General features: G+C 41.5%; 3 protein-coding genes, 1 long non-coding RNA gene and 4 other non-coding genes across 10 annotated transcripts; 5 read left to right on the top strand and 3 right to left on the bottom strand.

The window, feature by feature from the left end:
* Nucleotides 1-610: 610 nt before the first annotated feature.
* On the bottom strand, nt 611-4,327 carry rnaseh1 (ribonuclease H1). Of its 3 annotated transcripts, XM_037085553.1 has the most exons (9): nt 4,185-4,327; nt 3,834-3,935; nt 3,407-3,531; nt 2,868-3,047; nt 2,610-2,709; nt 2,257-2,311; nt 1,317-1,401; nt 1,037-1,161; nt 611-888 (listed from the first exon to the last, which is right to left on the bottom strand). In XM_037085553.1, the coding sequence occupies exons 2-9, from the start codon at nt 3,896-3,898 to the stop codon at nt 781-783; spliced, it is 843 nt and encodes a 280-aa protein (XP_036941448.1). In that variant the 5' UTR covers nt 3,899-3,935; nt 4,185-4,327; the 3' UTR covers nt 611-780. The 3 variants fall into 3 exon arrangements, with proteins under 3 accessions (XP_036941448.1, XP_036941447.1, XP_036941449.1); XM_037085552.1 differs by having other exon boundaries at nt 3,834-4,301; XM_037085554.1 differs by lacking the exon at nt 611-888 and having other exon boundaries at nt 1,082-1,224; nt 3,834-4,303.
* A 76-nt stretch (nt 4,328-4,403) lies between these two features.
* On the top strand, nt 4,404-10,070 carry rps7 (ribosomal protein S7). Its single transcript, XM_037085555.1, has 7 exons — nt 4,404-4,477; nt 5,166-5,251; nt 5,775-5,846; nt 6,302-6,445; nt 7,562-7,626; nt 8,679-8,829; nt 9,952-10,070. Exons 2-7 carry the CDS (start codon nt 5,177-5,179, stop codon nt 10,027-10,029), a joined length of 585 nt encoding a protein of 194 aa, XP_036941450.1. The 5' UTR covers nt 4,404-4,477; nt 5,166-5,176; the 3' UTR covers nt 10,030-10,070.
* Nucleotides 5,921-6,140, top strand: LOC119013158. The gene has a single exon (XR_005072705.1). It is a non-coding gene; the product is annotated as a small nucleolar RNA SNORA73 family (small nucleolar RNA).
* LOC119013161 lies at nt 7,026-7,245 on the top strand. Its single transcript, XR_005072708.1, has one exon. It is a non-coding gene; the product is annotated as a small nucleolar RNA SNORA73 family (small nucleolar RNA).
* On the top strand, nt 8,072-8,291 carry LOC119013159. The gene has a single exon (XR_005072706.1). It is a non-coding gene; the product is annotated as a small nucleolar RNA SNORA73 family (small nucleolar RNA).
* Nucleotides 9,159-9,378, top strand: LOC119013160. The gene has a single exon (XR_005072707.1). It is a non-coding gene; the product is annotated as a small nucleolar RNA SNORA73 family (small nucleolar RNA).
* A 111-nt stretch (nt 10,071-10,181) lies between the features above and the next one.
* On the bottom strand, nt 10,182-19,220 carry ipcef1 (interaction protein for cytohesin exchange factors 1). Its single transcript, XM_037085551.1, has 9 exons — nt 18,461-19,220; nt 16,702-16,862; nt 16,260-16,333; nt 15,771-15,842; nt 14,441-14,496; nt 13,471-13,565; nt 13,163-13,394; nt 12,889-13,061; nt 10,182-12,312 (listed from the first exon to the last, which is right to left on the bottom strand). The coding sequence occupies exons 2-9, from the start codon at nt 16,858-16,860 to the stop codon at nt 12,145-12,147; spliced, it is 1,029 nt and encodes a 342-aa protein (XP_036941446.1). The 5' UTR covers nt 16,861-16,862; nt 18,461-19,220; the 3' UTR covers nt 10,182-12,144.
* A 271-nt stretch (nt 19,221-19,491) lies between these two features.
* LOC119012082 lies at nt 19,492-21,495 on the bottom strand. Its single transcript, XR_005072362.1, has 3 exons — nt 20,691-21,495; nt 20,103-20,207; nt 19,492-20,034 (listed from the first exon to the last, which is right to left on the bottom strand). It is a non-coding gene; the product is annotated as an uncharacterized LOC119012082 (long non-coding RNA).
* Between the last annotated feature and the right edge of the window lie 99 nt (nt 21,496-21,594).

Here is a 21,594-nt window from a genome sequence, read left to right as displayed (position 1 = left end):
TTGAGCTTTGTCTGAGCTGTAACAACAACCTGGAGCTCCTCCTGCTGGACGACTGACTGCATTACAACTACTCTGAATCAGTTCTGCAGGTTTTCTCTTTTAAGCAGTCAAATTAAGGGTGTTTCTTTCTTTTTTTTTGGCGTACATCACATCACTATCTTTTCTTGTGTCCTAGCTCCTCAGCATGAGTGAAAGAAAGATGTAAGGATGGATGAACCCGACTCCTCTCCAGAAGCTTCCTCCATCCACAAGGAGCATTTAAGGGATTAGAAGATCCTTCACGATGGAGGGGGAACAGTTTTCAGTTCATGAGGAGAGGCTGCATGGCGGTAAAGTCAGCATAAGAGAAGGCTCCCTTTTCCTCTCCTTGTCTCCTAAAGGCTGCATTTCAGGGATTGGAAGCTCCTCCATGATAGTGAAGGGGAAAAAACTGCTGAGTCATAATAATAAATAATGTTTTTTATGTAACAACTTCAAAGGGCAGAAGGTCAAAGTGCTTCATTCTTCATCCTTCCTGCTCATCTCCCTTCTCTTCCTCACTTGTCAATGCTGCCTTCTCTCTTTCCAGTCCCTAACTTCCTTCACGCTGCATCACAAAATACAAATCAGATGTTTGAGGCAGAAACTTAAAACTTTATTTAGAGCAGAAACAAAAAATGAAAATCAACATGTCGCAGAAAATTGGACAAATACAGATTTCTGGTTTCATCTCAGAACGCAGAGAGAAAAAAAAAAGCCTCTGTATCACAGAGTGGATAAACAGTCCTGCTGCTGATCGCTTTAATCAGTGTCGTCATGCTGCTGTGGTAAAGGCTTCGCTGCCCCTTCCCTTGACAGTCTGTCGGCCTCCTCGTTGCCGTGGAAGCCTGCATGCCCGGGAATATGCAACTGGAAATAGAAGACAGAGAAATGATGTCCCCAAGATTAAGCACTTTTTTTTCCTTCTCCATCTCTTCATTCTTGAAAATGTTAACTAACAAGAAAGCGACGGGCTGAGATCAGGGTGAAGTGAGTGGTGATGCAGGCTGATATTTACCCAGACGACCTCCAGCTCTGCGTTCAGTCTGTCCAGCTTTATAAAGTCGTCTTTGTTGGTGATCGGACCGCCAGATTTCAGCCTCCAGTTATTCAGCTTCCAGTTCTTCACCCAGCTGGTCACACCTGCACCAACGACACCACAGACTTCAAACTAAACTGTTCAGATGTCAATCATAAGCCCTGGACCTGTGACATGTTGGAGATGAACAAGACTTTGATCAACGTTACACCACTTGGGTTTCATGTACAGAAAGCATTTCATTTTTTTTTTGACTCACCGTTGATTGTAAATTTGCTGTCCGTGTACAGAACCAGCTTCTTAATATTCTTCTCTTTAGCTTGTTCCAGCGCTCGACAGGCTGCCTGGTCCATACATGAAAACACACAAAAACTCAAGCTATTAACACTGTTGTACTTCTTGTATTTTTTTAAATGTGTATGTTGTCTGCATACTTTAGAGACCTTTATAAGACTTCACTAAGACCTAATATTTTTCAAAGAATAACATTTAAGGACACGATTTTTAAAAAAAGGTCTTATATTTGCAAAAATGTTCACTGATTCGTTGCACAACTTTACAGACCTGCAGTTATACTGAAATTCTTATTATAAAAACAGTGATTTTAAGTTTGTGATTTAAAACACAAAATGCGTCCAGTTTAACTAGTCCAAGCATTCAAAGTTTTCTAATATGGACACATTACTTCCTTCAGAATAAATCAGGAGTTTTGGACTGTATTTAAATCCACCGCAGGGAACATTTTTCATTGATTTTGGCGCCCCCTGTGGACAAAATGACAATAGTCATACAAAGTCCTCTTTGTTTTCATGCCATATCAATGAAGAGCGTCTTTCCTCAGGTTGTGAGGCTCAGCAAATTAGTCCTCAGCACTTAAACATGATTTAATCTTGTGAATTATCCAACCCAGTGACAGATATTACAAATAACTATATCACACAGCTTGCTTATGTAGGTCTTATGTAGTTTATAGAGGCAGTGGTATTCATTTGAAATGGTTACATAAACAGTTTAAAACTCTTTTCAGTACATTTGAGTTCTGGTGTCAAAGGCATGTGTGTGTGTTAAAGGGCTTGCTCAGTTCGAAAGGGAACAAAGATTGTTGTTTTTCATCTAAAATAACTCCTGCACACTACACTGTTAACATCATAGTTAGAATCTGGCTTTTAACACTGAAGCACTTGTGTTGAGTGGCTTACCTGCAATTCAGCACGCTGATTAGTTTGTCTTCCCTGCAGTCGATCTGCAACATTTCTGCAGGAAAGCAGTGATAAATATGTGTCCCATGAATTCATTTATGTTGGAGATTTTGTGTGCGCTGGTAGCCAACATAGGGAAAGCAAAGTTTATTAGGAACTAAACTTAAAATGTGATGGTGTTACAAGTCTATAGCCATTACACTGTGCAATCAACATTCACCTGGTAATAAGTTAAAGCAAAAAAATGTATGTTTCCAGTTTTAATTTAGATAAAACTCATCTACAGTCTGTATGCGCGTGTGTGTGTGTGTGTGTGTGTGTGTGTGTGTGTGTGTGTGTGTGTATTTTCTCACAGTGGGTGGTTGCGGCCCCAGTACACCCCGATGCCAGCTCGAGCACCACGCTGTCCATTGGCTGCACAACAACCGTCGGTGTAAACAACAACGGCATCACCTGGACAGAGAGCGAGCAGTGGAGAGATCATCTACACATTTTTAATTAGAAAAAAAAAAAAAAAACTTACATATTTCTTGTCATGTTGGAGAAAAACAGATGAAAGCTTCATACCACCATTTATATTTTACCTTTACCTCATTCTCCAGACTTCTTACCCATGTATGTGAATCCGTCTGGGCTGACTGAAGACGAACTTTCTGACTGTTTGACTCGTTTGGGTTCAGACTCAGCCTCCTCTTCTGAGTGACATCTTTTCTTTCCCAGAGGGATGTACTCCAGAGCCTCCGGACCTCTTTTTGGAAGCAGATGTTCATTTGACTCCACAATCTCAGCCACTGAAAGCCAAAAACACAAATTGTTATTTTTTTGTCTGCAAAGTGCCATTTAGAGTTTCAAAAGGGGGTATTCATCCCTAATCCAGAACCATATACTACGCATCAAATTCCTGCATAAATGTCCTGATTGTTCCAGGGGTAATCTAGCCTATAAACTGGGGAAAAAGTATGCCAAGTGAGTGTAAATTATCATATACAAAGTACAGAACCCTGTATCAGGCAAAAAGTATTTGATTAAGTGTCTTCCCTGCAGAAAATAAAGCTGAACACATCTGACTGTTGATGGATTAACTTGCTGCTGGGATCAAAACGTCGACCTTTTAAAAGGCAGAGCCTCATGTTGGTCTGGACCAGCGTACCTTTCTTCACCACTGGAGGTGCAGACAGTTCGACTCCTCTGAAGAACGCCCAGGCATCTTTCTCTGAAGAAAATTTCTTGAAAGAAGCCGATGGAAATTTGTCCACCTGGCTCTTGCATTCATCCCTAGATCAAAGTGAAAACTGGTGATCATTCCTAGATAGATAGATAGATAGATAGATAGATAGATAGATAGATGGCTTCCAAGCCTAATTCAAGAGTGTATTCTTGCAATTGCAAAATACTTTCAAATGATCTTTTGGCTGGTGTGTCATTTTCACAGAGGACAAAGTGACATTTAAGTACCTGATATTTAGATGGAATTTGGCGTATGCCTCCTTTCGCTAAAGGGAAGGCGCTTTGAGGAATCAACGGCTTTGGTTTTCCTACAATCAGATGTGCTGACATTAAGATGCAAACAGTCTTACCATGAAGTGTAGACTCCTGGTTTGAATCCTTTCCTAACTGCGTAGAAAAACTTGCCCTTCGCCATGTCGTCGGCGGCGCTGCAGACAGCCCTGCGTGCAACTCTGAAAAAGCCAGTCAGTCTTAACATCACTCTTTGCCGAGAAACTGTCGTGAAACGGAGGAGACTAACATCGTGACGTAAGCTCAAACAGTGAGGTACCACTGAATCTGACTGGTCATTTGTGTTTTGCGAGGAAACTCAAGCCAAATTCAACAGCACGGCATACGCTCTCAGTCAAAATGCCAAAATTAGCTAGCTAGCACGGTTATTAGCTAGCTGGTTTTCTTTTTCTTAAGAACAAGACACATACACGCAAATATTCCAGATAAGTATGACTCCTCTCTGGTGTTATATCTCTGGGACTAAGCGTTTCTTTAGAATTTTTATACTGCTGCAAACAAAGAAATCCAAAAGTCCTATTTGACAACAGTTGACAACCACAGCAAGTCACTTCCGTTTATGTTCTCACACAGCTCTCGCGATGTTCTTTTCACTCCCAGCGAGCACATCAACACTTCTCGCGATAGCGATATGAGTCTCCCGGATTGGATTAATACAACTCTCGCGATGTTCCGGCCTCTTCCTTGGCCGTCGTTGACAGAGGTTAGTCGTGCTATTTTTCACAGGACTGGCTTTTCTGATCCAAAATGTGCCTTAATGTCGTTTTATTTGTGTGTTCGCCCACCACCGAGAATCTTAAGTCTCTGATACCTTAGATTATGTGGTTTGGGGTGGCGGATGGCCGATTTATGTCATGAAATAAAGCGTAGTAGAGAAGCTCGGGTGAATGGGTTCTTGTAACGGCGAGTAGCTAGCTAGGCCGTGCATGTGTTCAGATAGCTGCTAAAGTAGCGACTGGAGAAGGCAGCAGGTTAGACCGAACACTCGAGGCCCTGTGTATGAGTCGTTTTTCTGAATTAAAACTACTAACTTCTGTTTATAACTGAACTGACGCGAAATTGTTGCAGAGACAAGTGACAGCCGGCTAATTACTGTTAGCTAGCTAACCTAGCTCGAACTTCTTATTGCTAACATGAAGTTTGTATTGATATAGAGAGTGTCTAGCTTGTGTCTGTGTGTTCTTATTTGAGGTAATTATTTTTGCCCTAAACCGTCTTCTATGTTGGCTATCCTTCTGAGTTAGCCTGCTGCTCCCGGCTAGCATAGAGCTGCTCTGCCTTTAGCCTGGCGCGGTAGCGTTACATGCTGGTTTGAAGGCGTTCTTCCAGGATCCGTATCAGTTAAGAAGCCTGCAATTGGAACCCACATGTCTTTTTATTTCTCTCCACAGAGACAAAGGCCATGTTCAGTACCAGCGCCAAAATAGTGAAGCCTAATGGCGAAAAGCCAGACGAGTTCGAGTCTGGGATCTCCCAGGTAAGAGGACCAGGATCACATCAACTCACGGGTGCACTGTATACTTTTGTCAAGTTGCATGTAGTGTGTGGAGTGTGGCTGTTCTACTGAAGTGACCACCAAAGACTTGAATGTTGGGACATCGTTCAAAGATGGCATAACATGCATTGTTCTGATTCAGTTAAATGGGCTCCTTATTGCTATTTGTAGTTATTTCAATTGTGGTGTCCAACATTCACTTACTTTGAAATTCAAGTGTCAGTTGATATAGTTTGAAGGTGAATGCTGGAGGGAAATGTTGATGTACATGTAGTGTGTGTTATAGAAACTACCAACAAAATCTACTGGACTTGTTGACTGAGCAAGTTGCTCTTTAAATAATCATTCGTTTTGTTTGCATGTAAACACAAACATGTAGGGAATGTAACTTGATCTTGAAAATCATTGTCCAATCGGACAATAAAGTTAGTTGCAGAGGATGTAAATGTGTCCAGGAGTTGTTTTAGAAGGGACAGTCACAAGTGCTTTTCCTCTTCTCTTGCAGGCTCTGCTCGAGCTGGAGATGAACTCCGACCTCAAGGCTCAGCTGAGAGAGCTGAACATCACTGCAGCAAAGGTAAGGTGGCTTACAGGAGTCCAGGATTCATTTTTTTTTTAAATTCAGTTGAAGTTGCAGTTTTAAATGAAATCCCGACGTGGACATCCAGCGAGCTTGCTCTCCTGGCTCTGTCCTGGTGGCGTATGGGAGCGTAGCTCTTGAGCTGAGACGTACAGTCCCGTTCCACATCGTCGGAGACAAAGCTCTGTCCCCGGCCTCTGGTCGGTGAGGACGGGCGTCCTGCATATTCCTACATCTTCCCAGAGTCCTTTGGGGCCATTACTGGGGAGCTAAACCATGCAGTGCACATTATGCAATATTAAGGCTCGACTTGAATTGCTATAGGTGTAACATTCTCCTGATTAAAACTTAATTGTTCAGTAAATGAGCTGTCAATGCGCTTAATGTTTTTTAATTGGGTTGTTGTATAGGATATTTTCAAACAGGTTATATTAAGTCTGTTCTGTTTTTAGGAAATCGAGGTTGGTGGCAGCAGGAAAGCCATCATCATCTTCGTTCCCGTTCCTCAGCTGAAGTCCTTCCAGAAGATTCAGGTGCGTCTGGTGAGGGAGCTGGAAAAGAAGTTCAGCGGAAAGCACGTGGTCTTCATTGCACAGGTAAGGATGGTGATGGATAAAGCAGAGATAATAGAGGTGTCTTGCCTAGTCAAGGGTGTCATGAGTGCCGATGACCCTCTGGTGTGATATAGCGAGGCTCTTTTTCTACAGTTAAGTGGAGGATTACAGCTCACTGGGATAGTATTTTATTCTATGAGTTGCACCAAAACATCAGGGGAGAATCGGAGATAGCTGGATTTGTGGTCGAAGCTGAAGGGGTCTTTCCATCTTGTCGAGGGCGGAGTGACTATTCTGTTCAGGAAAATCTGGCATGTTATAGATAAATTGATTTTTGAGTGCCAGTAGAACATTCTGAAAATGTCTTCTTGCACGAATATGCAATTTCATTTTCTGGAAAGATCTCAAGCCTAGTTACCAAGCTTAAATCCTGTGAAAAGTCAAGGTTTTTTTTTTTTTTTAAAGATTTCATGGATTTTCACCACCTGCAATAGTCGGTCTTGTTTTGACTCGAACAACCGACTAGATGAATTCATGTAGACAATTTGAAAAAAGAAGAAAAACAGACCTCTGCCATGACCTGCCACAGGAAGGATCGGGGGAGATTGTGATCTGTGTTTATCCGACGTGGACATCCAGCGAGCTTGCTCTCCTGGCTCTGTCCTGGTGGCGTATGGGAGCGTAGCTCTTGAGCTGAGACGTACAGTCCCGTTCCACATCGTCGGAGACAAAGCTCTGTCCCCGGCCTCTGGTCGGTGAGGATGGACGTCCTGCATATTCCTACATCTTCCCAGAGTCCTTTGGGGCCGTTACTGGGGAGCTAAACCATGCAGTGCACATTATGCCTGAAATGTTTCCCAAGTCAGATTTTAATTGGTTTATTAAAATAGTTTGTCATTTGAACTTTTTTCTATAGAAAGTTATGCTGCTATGGAAACGTGAAAGCAATTTTCAGTGCATTGTTTTTGACCATTGTGTTGAAAGCAGAAAGAAGCCAATAAGTACAGGTTTACTTGATTACTCGACTTCAGAATATCCTGCACTCAATAGACTGTGATTTTTTTGTTTTTTGTTTTGTTTTTTTGTTGTTTATGCTGAATTAAGTTTAAATGCTTGTAAATCCTGGCTGGAGATTAATTAGATTATGTCATTTTTCAGAGGAGAATTCTGCCCAAACCCACCAGGAAAAGCCGCATTCAGCATAAGCAGAAGCGTCCCAGGAGGTGAGTAGATATTCTCAGTTTAATGTCACATAAACTCAAAGTTGTTGATGGACTCTCAAAATAATTTATTTAGGATGTTAGTCAGGATGATATCAATATAGATTTTAGTTCTTTTGTATTCCTGTTCTTGGCTGCTGTGGTATAATTTAGTAAAATAAACCTGCAAACACTGGGGTTGTCTAATATAAAATGTTTTATTAGCCAATGATGGTAACAGATGAAGCAGTTATGAGAAATTGGTTTATTAAAGTGTTGGAACAAAACAGGACTTCAACTTCATTGAAGTCATTTTATGCAAAACTATGTTTTTTGGGTTTGTTTTTTTATTGTGACCATTTGCTGGTTTTCATCTATGAAACAGTTTTACGGGAAATGTTTCCTTAAGTTTGCGGTGCAGAGTGAATCAGACGGTGATGATCATGTTCAGTATAAACCCAGTGTTTATCCGACGTGGACATCCAGCGAGCTTGCTCTCCTGGCTCTGTCCTGGTGGCGTATGGGAGCGTAGCTCTTGAGCTGAGACGTACAGTCCCGTTCCACATCGTCGGAGACAAAGCTCTGTCCCTGGCCTCTGGTCGGTGAGGACGGGCGTCCTGCATATTCCTACATCTTCCCAGAGTCCTTTGGGGCCCTTACTGGGGAGCTAAACCATGCAGTGCACAACACCTGTTTTACAGGATTTATTATGAGCTGGAAACCTCAGTGTGAAGTGGACTTCATGTTTTTATATTTAGTTGTACTAGCATAAGGAAATGGAAAATGCATTACAAATAACTTTTCCAACTTTTACAGGTTAGATTCATTTAGCTTTTATTTAGGCAGCTGCTAACAGCTACCTTCCATCCGTTATGTGTTCGATCTCCAAAATAAGATCGGATCTCCTCATTGAACACGTTAGAATCAGCAAGTGTTTAACATTCTTGCTTGAAAAAAATATCAGAATAGTTTGCAGTAACTGACTAATCATTGCAGCTCTAAGCACAGATCCCTGAGCTTGCAGCTCTTCCTATGTGATTTGAGTATTCATGTGATTTATTGTTTTCTTCCCTCAGTCGTACTCTGACTGCGGTCCACGACGCCATCTTGGAGGACCTGGTGTTCCCTAGTGAGATCGTGGGTAAGAGGATCAGAGTCAAAATGGACTGCAGCAGGCTCATCAAGGTCCATCTGGACAAGGCCCAGCAGAACAACGTGGAACACAAAGTAAGTCATTAAAAAACAGTTGGAATAGCTGTGTCAGGAAGTGTTAAATGACATGTTTATGGCTGCAGTTTTCTATATCAATTACCCTGCTGATTATTTTGTTCATCCTTGTGACTATAAAACATCAATTTAAAATATCATAAATAAAAAATATCAATGATTAGAGCTCATAGTGACGTTCAGTTTCTAGTGTTGATGGCTCTGATCTTCTTCAGATATGTCAAACTTACTCATCTTATTGGGCCTAGCATTGATCAGATGCTGAAACAATGGGCAGCAGTAATAATTCCCCACATCTGTGCAGTCCTTGTGTTTTGGTTTTGTTTTATCCGACGTGGACATCCAGCGAGCTTGCTCTCCTGGCTCTGTCCTGGTGGCGTATGGGAGCGTAGCTCTTGAGCTGAGACGTACAGTCCCGTTCCACATCGTCGGAGACAAAGCTCTGTCCCCGGCCTCTGGTCGGTGAGGACGGGCGTCCTGCATATTCCTACATCTTCCCAGAGTCCTTTGGGGCCGTTACTGGGGAGCTAAACCATGCAGTGCACAAAGTCTTCACCTCAGTGATGATTTACATGTCGCTGACTGAATTCTAAATGTTAAATTAGAAACCAGTTAAAGGGGTCCAGTGTAAAATCAGTTGCAACTTTATTGGGTAGAGTGTAATTCATCCCACTGTATTGCTGTGAAGTCTACTGGTGTGTTTTAACATGTGTTTTGTTTTTTCTTAAATATAGAATCCCTAGTAAATGGGACATGGAGTATAGAATGTATTTGTACATCAGTGCTGAAATTGATCTGTCAGTTTTTCATTTGAAGTCGAAAACTGGATGTTGGCTGCTTTTAGACTGTCAAATTTGAAATCTTTTATTATAGCATTGGAAATTGGCTACATTGGAGTTTTCTCTGTTCTGAGACAAAAGTTAAATTGTGACATTTTCTTGGATTTTAAATGCAGGTAATTCTGTCGATGTCTGATTTATTCTTAATACAAAGCTTGGGGTCTTAATGTGGGTTCAGTAAAACCAGCTGAACCCCTGTTAAAACTGATCTGAATAAACTATCGGGATATTGAAGTATAAACTGTTGGGATATTGAAGTAATGTGTGTCCTGTTGTCTTTCAGGTGGAGACTTTCTCTGGTGTCTACAAGAAACTCACAGGCAAAGACGTCGTGTTTGAATTCCCAGAATTCCAGCTGTAAAAAATGCAGATGACAAAATAAATTTGTTTACTGTCAACATTGTTGGTGGTTGTGGTGACTTTCTACTTTGCTGAACAGAATCCTGAATAGTTTCATAGGTTTTATTTTTATCCCACAGGGGCAGCTAAATGCTTATAGGGTTGTGGTGTGAATAGCGATGAACAGCAAAAATAGTTTAAAACAAGTGTTAAAACAATTTTTATTACGCAAAAAACTCAATGTCCAAACAAATGACTAACAAGACAACTATAATCTCTATACTGCTTAACCTATGAGTGGTGGATGTTATAAAACATTTTAAACTTAAGGTGATTAGTTTTTAATTGAAACATCATTTCATGGGCATTAAATGCAATGTAACCTTAATAAAACTTTTAAACTTAAATGCATTTAATGAGTAATACAGTTGATATTCTGCAATCGTAAGTTTATCCTGTGGACATTTCAATTTGGCCAAGCTCTTAAGTGCAGTTTAATTCAGTAATTTGGTTTTAAATTGAAGTGCTCTATCTAAACTGTCAAACACCATGCTGTCAGTGAGGTCTGGGCTCTGTCTTTGTCTCATTTCTTCATGGTCTGAGCAAGCATCACACTGGAGTTCCATTTACAACCTCTGTAGACTTTTCCCCACTAACTTCACTTTTGAGATCATTTCACACGTGAAACCAACTTTGTAGATTCCAAGTGATTTAATTGGTATCCGTAAGTGCCAGCAGGTATAGTTTCCATTTGGCATTTTTTCATCTAATTGCCCATATTAGAAATCTACAGCTGATTTCTCCATGAAATATTCCCAGAAGTGAGGAAAAGGTATATGAAAGATGGTAACTAAAACTACAGCATTGTGCTTACCTATAATTTAAGGACTAAGGGGATGAAAATAATCAAGCCCAGATCTCACAGATGGGTGCAGTGGATAGACAGGTTAGATGCAGCACTCTTACCATAGTTTGTCACAATGGCTGGCACTGCAGCACATTTGTTAGAGCTGCTGTTGATCCACAGCAAGAAGGACCGGGGTTAAGCCCAAGCAGGGCTTTGCTTTGTGGAGTTTGTATGTTCTCCCCGTGCCTGTGTGGGTCCTCTCTGGGTACTCCAGCTTCATCCCACAATCATAAGACATGCAAAAGTTAGGTCCATCGGTTACTCTTAGCCAGTGTGATTGCAGTTGTTTGTCCCTATATGTCAGCCCTGTGATGATCTGTGAAAATAACATTTCTCTCCCAGAAGAAACATTTTATATATGTGTGAAACAGTACGAGAAAAAACCTTTAACAAGATTTTCTTTCTTATGTTGAACCAAGTGAAAATTATTTTATTTAGGAGAAAAAAATTTTTTTGTCATGTGTGAACATGAAAAGAAAGTTTGGCAGGAATAAAAACATTTTTGTTTGTCTTTGTAATAATCATTTTGACCACAAGAGGCTGTCGTGCACCACCACCACGTTCAGGAGGATTAGTTATATTTCACTCAGTTATAAATAAATAAAATCCTGTGAAAAACAAGATATAATGGAAAAAAATATGTTTGTCTTTTCACACATTGGGGGGAATCTAAAATGTTTTTTGCACTCATTTTTACACATGAAAAGTTTTTGCCTTTGGGGGGCAAAAAAGGAACTAAAAAGGAGGTCAGGTCATCCACACAGGAGAGAAAACAATTTAGAATACCAGGCGAAAACGATCTTTACCTAACCCTCAGGGCTTCCGTACTCTAATCTAAAATGAAACATTTAATTCATGAGAAACTTTTATATCAAAAGTCAAATTGTATCTAATTCCTGTCAAATGAAAATTTTATTAAAAAAGCATACGAATCACAATTAGTTTTCAATATATGTTTAAAGTATCCGACCCCTCATATAACCTCTAGTACATCATAATTTATTCATTTATTTTGCATCAGTACAAATCTGCAGAGCTTTAAATGTAGTGGAGTAAAATGTACAAAATCTGCCTCCAAAACTGTAGTAGAGTAGAAGTACCTTAGCATACTACTGAAGCACAGTACTGGAGGGTACGATGACACAGCACCATTGCTTAGTCCCAGTTCACCCAGTGAGATTCACCACAGTAACCTGCTCTCTGGGCATGCTCCTCCATGCTGATGTGGCCTCAGGTCTCAGGAGGTCTGAGCTCCGTGGCGCCCCCTGCTGCCTGGCTGGATTGAATGATCTCCTGCAGCAGGACGGGGTTGGACACTTTCCACTTCCTGTATGTTGGCGCTGTGAGTGTCGGGTGTGCCAGGAGCTGATCGAGGGCCCGCAGCTCTGACTCTTTGGCCTGAGGGACATGAGGCCAATATTGTAGTGAAACCGTTTTACAAATGAGAGTGCAGTTGTGTTACTGTACGCAAATAAAGTGTCATGCAGTTTTTCTTGCAATCATGTTTAGCCTACGTGGGAGATAATCAAAGATGTTTTTTGTCTCAAACAATTTCTTTCTTAAATTGAGAAAACAATCTTAAAACAATGTTATTTTGTTATTTTTAAGTTTTAACATTCTGGGAAATATATCCCCATATATTTGCTTTCTTTCTTTCTTGAGATTATAATATCAATATAAATCTTTTGTCTTTCCATCAAGCTAAAGGCTGGAGGCTAATTAGTTTAGCATAATGCCTGGAAACAGGAGAGTAGCTAGCCTGGCTACGTTCAAAGGTAGAACAAATGCCTAACCAGTAACCCTGCAGCTCACTGATCAGAACCTGTTTCATTTGTTTCAACCAGTTTTTGACAACCAGTTGCTGTAAGTTGCAGGATTTTTAGGATTTCAGGATTGTCCCTCCTGACCTAAAGCATCTTTCCGTAGCCCCTATGTTTTTGGCTTCTATATCATTTTTCTCTCTGGTCGGCTCACCTTTAAAGTGCTCTTGAGGATCCGGAGCACGTGGAGCTTTTCGTTGACTTTGTCGTTCCGACATCGCCTGATGAACGACGCTCTGAAGTCCCGCTTGCTGGACTGACCGATCGGAGACAGGCTGGCTGCCTTCAGGTGGTTGTAGAGGCACTCCATCTCATCGGGAGGCTTCTCTGGAGAGAGGAAGATGAGAACAACACAGATGTAAAATGGTTCAAATTGCCCTTTAAATCAGCAGTTGCTACGGTAACCAGGTGTGGTTCCAAGTGTTCACCGAGGACGTCGTCTTCATCTTCTGCGACTTGGATCAGACGGATGGACACTTCTCCACCTGCCCCGTCTGGTCCAGGGAGGTCAGGACAAGACAGGCGTTTACCTCCAACTACAGGTGTTCTTCTTCTACTGTGTCTATTCAAAGTACCGCTCTCCGAGGTGCTTCTGGTTCTGTTTCCATCGGTCGCTGTAGGGGGCGGGGCCGAGGCGCTGGACGGAGACTCGCAGACCGGCTGAGGACGAGAAGGACAGATTGTTGGGAGGATTCGAATTGACGTCGTAGTTCTGTTTCACTCTTTGGACACTCACACTTTCAGGTTCTGCTGTTTCCTGTTCGGGGTCCGTAGAACAGGAAGTGGACTCACACTCGTCGCCATCCTGATCGCTGTCTTCACTGTAACACTCTGCACACAGAAGAGACGGACGAGTGAAGGGAGGAACTGTGGGAGACAGAGTGCCGCAGAAAAGAAGAAATGGAAGAAGAAAGTGACCTGCTGCAGACAGCGTAGTTTCTTATTTTTCCTCCATCTTCTTCATTTTTTTGATTATCTATTTATTCTGGATAACTTTCCTTCCATTCTGTTGAAGAAATACGTTGACAGACCCTTTAACGCCTATTCTCATTCTGTTTTTTATTACCATTGCCAATTTATCTTGTATTCTGCACGTATCGTAACGTGTTTCGTTGTTTCACACAATGACAATCCAATCTAGAATTTTAACAATGTGTCCTCAATGACTTTGTAAGGACACTCCCATAGCTCCCAAGTTTAAAAGCCTGCAACTCCCCCTCAGGTTAGTTAGACCTGAAGAAGCCTCTTGGATGAGAGGTCTTCAAGAAAACTAAAACAAGTCCAGCTGCCGGCGACAGTGTGCTTAGAAAAAGATTTAAGAAGGATAAAAGAAAGGTGACAGGAAGAAAAATTAGAAGACAGAACGACAAAAGAAAAGGTCAGTAAAATGACAGAAGAATGCGTTCGAAGGATTCCAAGGAAGGGTCAAAGGGTGGTGGTGAAAGGGAGGGGACATTTGGAAGATGTGAAAATTTAGCAGGAATGGAGAAGAGTAACCGAAAGAGAAAATGGGAGAGCGAAAAATAGGGAAGAGGAGACGACAGAAAAAAAAGACAGGAAGGAGCTGATGAAGTTGAGAAGAGTTAAATACTTTCAATTTCTGGAGAATTTATCATTTGTTTCCTGTATACATGATGTATGTGAATCCTTCTTAAATGGCCTGTGTTAATTATTAAAGACATGAAACCGTGTGTGAACAGCCTGACCTTCAGCGTTGATCACCTCACACGACTGGGCTGCTTCTGACAGTTTACTGATCCACCTGCAAACAGACGGCAGGCCTTTTAATGCTGCCGCCACCCTCAACATGACTGACTCATCAGTTTCACATTACAGCACAAAACAAGAAGTGGATGAATACTGAGAAACGACAAGAAGAGGAACTCATTCTTAAAATAAACAGCAGTGAGCACAGAGAAAGACAATGAGTCAACGGTGAAGTAACAACTATCAGCTTGACTGACACGGAGTTTCATCCCCTCTAAAATCTCCTCCGCTGGCATCAAAATGTGACGGATAGATTTTGCTCAAACTTGCTGATCGCATTTCTGCTCCCCAGAGATGGAACCTTTTTGAGTTCAGTGCATTCAAACCATTACTTACTTATTATCAGCTAATTTTTTTAAAGTATCCAAAGTAAAAGTACTTTTTTTAACAGTAAAATGCTCCCAATCAGTGTTTTATTATGATATCTGGGGGGAGTTGCAGGCTTTTAAACTCTGTGTGGGAGTGTCCTTACGGAGTCTCTAAGGACACTGAGCTCTGAGTTTAAGAGTGGGTTTCTTTGGCCGGGGGAGCCCCAGTGTGTATGGTAGTCAAGCTGTCTGGGGAGAGTGCTCAGTAAAGCTCTGTGGGTGCGTGATAAGTAATGTGGTCGGCGCCGTCTCCTCCGTCCAAAGACGAATGTTCCAGTTTGACGTAGATGCCAGCATGCAGACAGACGCGAGCCATTTAAACTGCTGTGAGAGGGTGCTTTGAGCTACGTGCTAACAACAGCATGCTCCCAGTGACAATGCTGGCACATTGGGGTTTGACAGGTATGACATTAGCCATGTTGGTTTCACATGCCAGCATTTGCTAATTTAACAGCTCAGTGGCTAACGGGACAGCGTTTTTTTCTCCAGTGTTCATATTGCAGTTATTGTGTTATGTACAGAAATATGGAGACATCCGAGTTTTTATGTTTTGGCAATGTTGTTGTCATTATTTCAGTGTCAGTAAAGGTCACTTGAATTGAATTGGAAAAAATGCTGCACTGTGACAAACTATGCACAACGGTCTGAAATAATCGTTAGCAACCAACTTGCTAAATTTCTGGTTTTACGGTATTTCTGTGCGGTTCGTCCAAGTGGTGTCGCCATACCTAACTAAAGAGGGGGGGCGACAGATACTGACCTACTGTTGCTTGAGTACAGGCACGCACTTAGCATGGCTGAAATGATTTCTATCATTAGTGGATGAAGAAAAATATAGATACAAGAACAATCGAACACAATACACAGACACACACAGAGTAAGATGCAATCAAATACTCACTTGTTCATGTCTGTGAAGCTCTCTGCAGCGATGAAGATGGTCACAACCTGGGGGTGACTGGCTGTCACAGCACTGTAACACAACAGTGAGCTTTTAATGACATTGAATAAAGATTTCATCAGTTCTGTCAGCGTTTTTTTTTTTTTTTAACAACTGCCGCTGTGCTGGGGGTTTGACGGATCGCAATCTTACAGAGGATGCGTTGACTTGTTTGAGTGATACTTTCACAGTTTTTAGAGCACATTTACACCTGCTTCACAATCCAAGGGACAGGAAGTCTCACTTTACTACATCTCGGGGCCTTTGAGAGAGCTGGATGTGTGCGGTGTGTTGAGGTAACTTCACCCTGACTGAGAGCGAACTAGTCGTCAGTGGCAGAATGATCGACTGCAGACAGAGATACTGACTGTGGTTTTTGTTTTTCTTCTCTCCAGCCAGACCGACCTTCACTGCATGACACACAAAAAAAACCAAAAAAACATGTCGTACTGTTTCTTCCTGAACTGTTTGGCCTGTTCGATGGTGAAGCCGGACAGGTTGATGAATCCCTCTGCTTTTTCCGCCTGCAGAACAAGAAAAAAAAAAACACTTGTCAGCAAGCTGTCCGATACACTGAAATCTGTTCACAGTCATAGATCTCTACTTTGGTCTCAGCTTCCTGTTTGAGCTACGTTGGAGCTCAGTGGGCTTGGTCACGGGCTGTGCTCTCGCCACTTTGGGCAGCGTGCGAAAGTGTGGTTTGCTTGTATTTGAGGCCCTGAAAGGTCCTCCTCGCCCACAACAACTCTCCCCGCCTCAACATCTGGCCCCCGGAGCAACATTAGTCATGATGTTCCAGGAATAACACTGACAGGCCCGGTATCAGATCTGAATCTGTGAACTCTCCTCTTGAAGAACATTACGAGCACTTTTAAGCTCGGCTGGCACTTACCATCTGGTCGGTGTACCAGTACAGAGAGCTCTTCTTCAGGACAAACCAGTATCTTTTCCATTTGCTGCCCAGGAAGCTGCGGCCCTGCTTCCTGCGGAGGAGCCAGCCCTGACAGTCCACCACGCCCAGATCCTTGACCGAAACCCGCCGTCGACTCATGGCTGCGAGGGGACGGAGACAATTGAGCTAGTTAGAATTGGAGGTCATGGGTCAGATTTAACACACAGGCACAAAATGCAGATTTTTAGATTCAGTGTGACTTACACTTTCTGAAGACAGAACCACATCTTGATCACTTCTTATCACACCAAACTTGCCTTAAAATCGTCACGTTTTTACTTTTTCATCAGTATCAGAGTAATCCAGCGATTGTTTTTTTGTAGATTGATGGTCACACTGCAAACTGGAGCTGCTAACAGATAATTCGGCATTCTTTAAATGATGCTTTTTTGCCAAAATAGAATGTATATATCTGGGATTGTATATCTCCCAAGCATCAGGGGAACAGTAGTTCCTCAACCTAAAGCATGATTATGCCCTGCGTAGAAGTAAGACAAGGCTTAATTATAAGACTATAATTCTTGCTGTGCTTTTCAATTGGGGATGTTTTTTGTTCTGCTTTTTGTTGTTTCTGCTGTAGTGAACACATATTTAGAGTCAGTGTGACTAACACCTCTTGAAGATACCGCTATCTTGATGTTATCTTGACTAATTAATATCCTCAATTCTGCTTAGAAATCGTAGAGAAGAGCAAAGCTCTCTTCACAACTCCAGAACTTGCCTTAAAATCGTCACGTGTTTAAGTTTTCTTCAGTGTTAAAGTAATCTAGTGACAGTTGTTTGTACATATATGGGCACAGTGGTAACATGAACTGCTAAAGGCTAATTCAGCTCACTTTAAATGATGTTAGTTTGTCAAAGTATAGGCTTGAAAGAGTTTGACCTCAGGTTGTTGCCCAGAGCGAGACTAACTGAATCCTTGGCAGTAAGAGCAACAATATTCTTTCCAGTTGAACTATCAATATATAGTGGTTTTTGTTGTTGTATCTTTTTGTTTGTTTTCTTGAATTATTCCTATGCATATATTATGTTTTTGCTACAAGGAGTGAGGTGGATCGAACAGTCAATTGCTGCTATCGATAGTAAAACATCTATAAAACTTAAATCTCAATCTGTGACTCCAGAACTTGCATGAGAATTATCACATTTTTATGTTTTGGTTTTTTTTTTAATCAGAGTAATGCAGCGGTAGTTATTTGTACATTTATGGTTAATGCACAAACAGGCGCTGATAACAGATCATTCGGCATACTTTAAATGATACCAATTTGCCAAAAAAATAGGCAAAAAGTTCAAATCATAGCCCACAGTGCAACTCAGTTAATATTTGGCAACTTCATACTTCCTGTTTGTGACCCCAAAAGCATGAAGGGAACTGTAGGAACTTTGTCGTTTTTGTTTGTCTGCACCGTGAATACACTTTAGATTAGCTGTGTAGTGTTTCTCAATCATTTTACACCCCCCAAAATCAAATCTTTTGCTATTACCCTAACCCAAATGACCAAAAACAGCAAAACCTTGAAACAAACAAACCTTGATTATGGATTTGACTTAATTTATCCACATTCTCAGATACATTTCTGCCTAAACGTTTAATCAAACTAAACAGAGACAAGTGTAATATTGTGACTTCATTTTTGTTTACTACCTACATTAAACTGACATTTGATAAGAGAAAAAAAAACGCTCCTGATCTTACCTGCTGCAGTCTGGACGTCCAGCAGTCTGGCGTCTTCGCAGCAGACTGATGCTCAGCAGAGGAGGAACTGCATTTTCACAGCACTGACTGTGAAACTTTAATATACCGGCCCACAAACAGACCACAGAGTCAAAATCACACTCTGACATGCATTCACATACCCACACCATCCTTCCTGTTTCACATGTTTTTCGCGACCCTTCTGCTCTCTTCTGTTTCTCACAGACTTCCTCTTGGTTTTTCTGCAAAATTAACCTTTCCTCAAATAAGTTATTTATCCTGCTGATGGTGTTGTGACATATTATCACAGGGGACAGATGGTGAGAAATTTGGTTTAGGGGTATTTTACTTCGACTGGCCACTTCTTATATCACTTATATCAAGTCACTTATCACTTATATCCTGCCTACTATAGCAAACGACAGTTTCAAACTTGTTTTCTTCAGTCTCTAAACATGGAGGCAAGAAATTTAAGATTTTTCTCTGTCATCTACCATGTTGCGAAAGGCGTTCTTGCATCAGCAACTGGTCTGAATAATCTGTCAAACTTTAGCGCCACAGAAAAAAAGTTGTGTCATATATATGAGTTCATGGCCTATTTCCCACCAGACTTCATTCAAAATCTGTAACTTTTGTCAGGCAAGCTAACAAAGAAACTACAAGTGTAAACAAACTCTTGGAGGGGGTAAAAATGGTTATATATTTGAAAATGCGTTATGTACTTGTGTGTTTCTGTTTTGAGGGCTGCACTGAGGCAGATTCCTATAAATTATCGACATGGCAAAAAATAATGATTTGATTTGATTAAGCCTTTATCGGGCACTCATTGAAATACTTGGAAACTCAAAATGTCAAACCTAGAGTGTCACTGCAGGACACTACAAGACTCTTTTACTTTTGTGACATTTCTAAAAATATAGATCTTTTGGTTGAAAATCAAGATCAGTGAAGTTGCCATATATGGTTCCTCTTCCATTGAGGGTTAAACATTTACAAAAGGTGTATATATAGAAAAAAAAAGAAAAAACACATAAACTGAAATGAGCATTTATTTTTAGCATGTTTTATGGAACTTGAATATTTTATATGTCATATATTTACATATATGTATATAAATAAAAAAAACAAAACATGATATAACATAAATAACAAATGTAACATGTATCAGAGTCCACTAAATCCAACCCAGTCATTCATGCAGCGGACTCATGGAAGTCAATAAAGCAGTTGCGCTCAGCACTGAGGCACAGGTGGACCTTGTGGACCTTGCACACCCTGCAGACCACATTTGACCGCTTGATGTTTCCCTTCCTGCTGCAGTGCTTGCAGGTCTGCCAACTGGTGTAAACAGGGGCATGGAAATGGGACGGATCAAACCCAAACCGCACAGGATCAGCTGGGGTGTGGCTGCGGTGTCCCCGGACAGGCCTGGGGACATCGACAGAGGTGCTGAGGTCTGCTGAGCTCCTTCCAGGGCAAAACGTGACTGGCTTCTGACTGCTGGCATCCTTGAACACCTGGAGCCTGAAGTTCTTTAGTGACAGGCCAGCCAAACCAAGAGCCTTGCAGTCCCGCTGGTGGACGACCCATGCATTAGTGAGGCTGACATCAATTGCATATGAAAACAACCGCATTGTACTACCTCTTGGATTTCCAGGGGGTGTGGTAGAGGTCGACCAGCATGTCGCTCTTGTCGGTGCCCCCCATGTTTGCATTGGAGCTCTTGGTAACTGACTGGTGACTAAGACTTACAGTAAAAATAAACAATATATGCCATTTATGTATGATAAAACAATTTACATGGTCACGAAACTGACACAATAACACATTTCACTATTTATAACTGTAAGATTTCTGTAAATGGGTTAAATTTCTCATTGCATCACTGCGTGGTGTTATACAAACCTGTGGCAACATCCAATACACTATTGAGTACTATTGTCCTTAGTCATAATGCGTGATTTGTAAAAGAAACAAAAATGCCCAGAGTATGGCTTCAAGTATGGCTTACTACACGCATCAGGCCTATGTATAAAGATGGACATTCCGTCACTCGCACTAGTTTTTTTGTTTGTTTTTTTTACCTGTATGCTCGAATATGGTCTCACCATTTTTCACGCCAAAAATTTCATTAGTTTATTAGTCATATCAATCATTTGTTTCAACAAACAACGCCAGTATAAACATTAAACACAGCTATTCAAACAATGTGTGAGTTTCAGTCATTTACCATTGCTTGTTTTGATGCTGGGACTTCCTGGGAGTACGCAGCCGTACTTCGCGCGTTCCGGTATAAACAGGGAAGTTGGAAATGCTCTGGGCCGCTGCTGATTGGTCCGATGGCTTGGACACTATCCAGTCTTCGCTGATTGGCCGAGAGAAGTCACTTAGATGTCCGACCTTACTGTGCCGCACAGTAACGCCATTTTGGATGTCCGCGGATATTGTTACGTTATTTACGGTTCCTTGTTGGATAAAGGGTCAAGGGTGTCACTGTTAAGGTTACATGTCCGGGCTAGTCTTGAGGGGAGTAATTCATGCGAGTACATGTGCAGGACTTAACTGAACAGTAACAGAACTTACAGAGGGGTTTTTTCTTTACTTGCAGTAGTTGACTCCGTCCACTAGATGGCGCCATCAGCCATCTAACTTTACCATGCTTCACACTTGAACTGTGTTCATTTTAAGTGTGTGAGCCGCTGGTTCCCAACCCTTTCACTTATGCTGGAAGCATTTAGCTGATTCAGTTATCAAATGAATTAATCGCCACCTATGTTGATAATCGATTCATAAGTTCAGTCGATTTTCAAGCAGAAATGTCAAACGCTCACTGGTTCCAGCTTCTTAAACTTTGAAATTGTGAGTTTTGGAATTTTGGTGGGACAAAAATAGGCAAATTTAAGATTTCAATACATTACATAGACTTAACAATTAATTGGATGTTGTGTGGCTTCCGAAGCTCGACCCAGTTGACCTTCCCCTCAGCCACATTCTCCCATCTTCCCCAGGTGCCCGGTTGCCTTGCAGGTTCCCTTCTCCTCAGTTCTGCCCTCACATCCTATGTAGCACCTTTCCTTACCTCTGAAGCTGCCCAGCTGGAGAGTTGTAAACTGATCCTAGCGCAGCTCGGACCC

Source organism: Acanthopagrus latus, chromosome 22 (genome assembly GCF_904848185.1).
Source record: "Acanthopagrus latus isolate v.2019 chromosome 22, fAcaLat1.1, whole genome shotgun sequence".
Classification (NCBI taxonomy): domain Eukaryota; kingdom Metazoa; phylum Chordata; class Actinopteri; order Spariformes; family Sparidae; genus Acanthopagrus; species Acanthopagrus latus.
The sequence above is the reverse complement of the archived record's forward strand: the minus strand, read 5'-3'. Positions and strand labels throughout refer to the sequence as shown.

Excerpts from the sequence above, each read along its gene's own strand:
- ipcef1 (XM_037085551.1), bottom strand. The coding sequence starts at position 16,860 with ATGAGTCGACGGCGGGTTTCGGTCAAGGATCTGGGCGTGGTGGACTGT. Across the intron at positions 14,497-15,770 it reads AGCTTCACAGACATGAACAA|GTGGATCAGTAAACTGTCAG; the intron begins GTGAGTATTTGA and ends GTCTGTTTGCAG. Across the intron at positions 12,313-12,888 it reads TCCTCAAGAGCACTTTAAAG|GCCAAAGAGTCAGAGCTGCG; the intron begins GTGAGCCGACCA and ends CATGTCCCTCAG.
- rps7 (XM_037085555.1), top strand. The coding sequence starts at position 5,177 with ATGTTCAGTACCAGCGCCAAAATAGTGAAGCCTAATGGCGAAAAGCCA. Across the intron at positions 6,446-7,561 it reads ACGTGGTCTTCATTGCACAG|AGGAGAATTCTGCCCAAACC; the intron begins GTAAGGATGGTG and ends GTCATTTTTCAG. Across the intron at positions 8,830-9,951 it reads AGAACAACGTGGAACACAAA|GTGGAGACTTTCTCTGGTGT; the intron begins GTAAGTCATTAA and ends GTTGTCTTTCAG.
- rnaseh1 (XM_037085552.1), bottom strand. The coding sequence starts at position 3,961 with ATGTTAAGACTGACTGGCTTTTTCAGAGTTGCACGCAGGGCTGTCTGC. Across the intron at positions 2,710-2,867 it reads AGACGGATTCACATACATGG|GTGATGCCGTTGTTGTTTAC; the intron begins GTAAGAAGTCTG and ends CTCTCTGTCCAG. Across the intron at positions 1,402-2,256 it reads ATCAGCGTGCTGAATTGCAG|GCAGCCTGTCGAGCGCTGGA; the intron begins GTAAGCCACTCA and ends TGTATGGACCAG.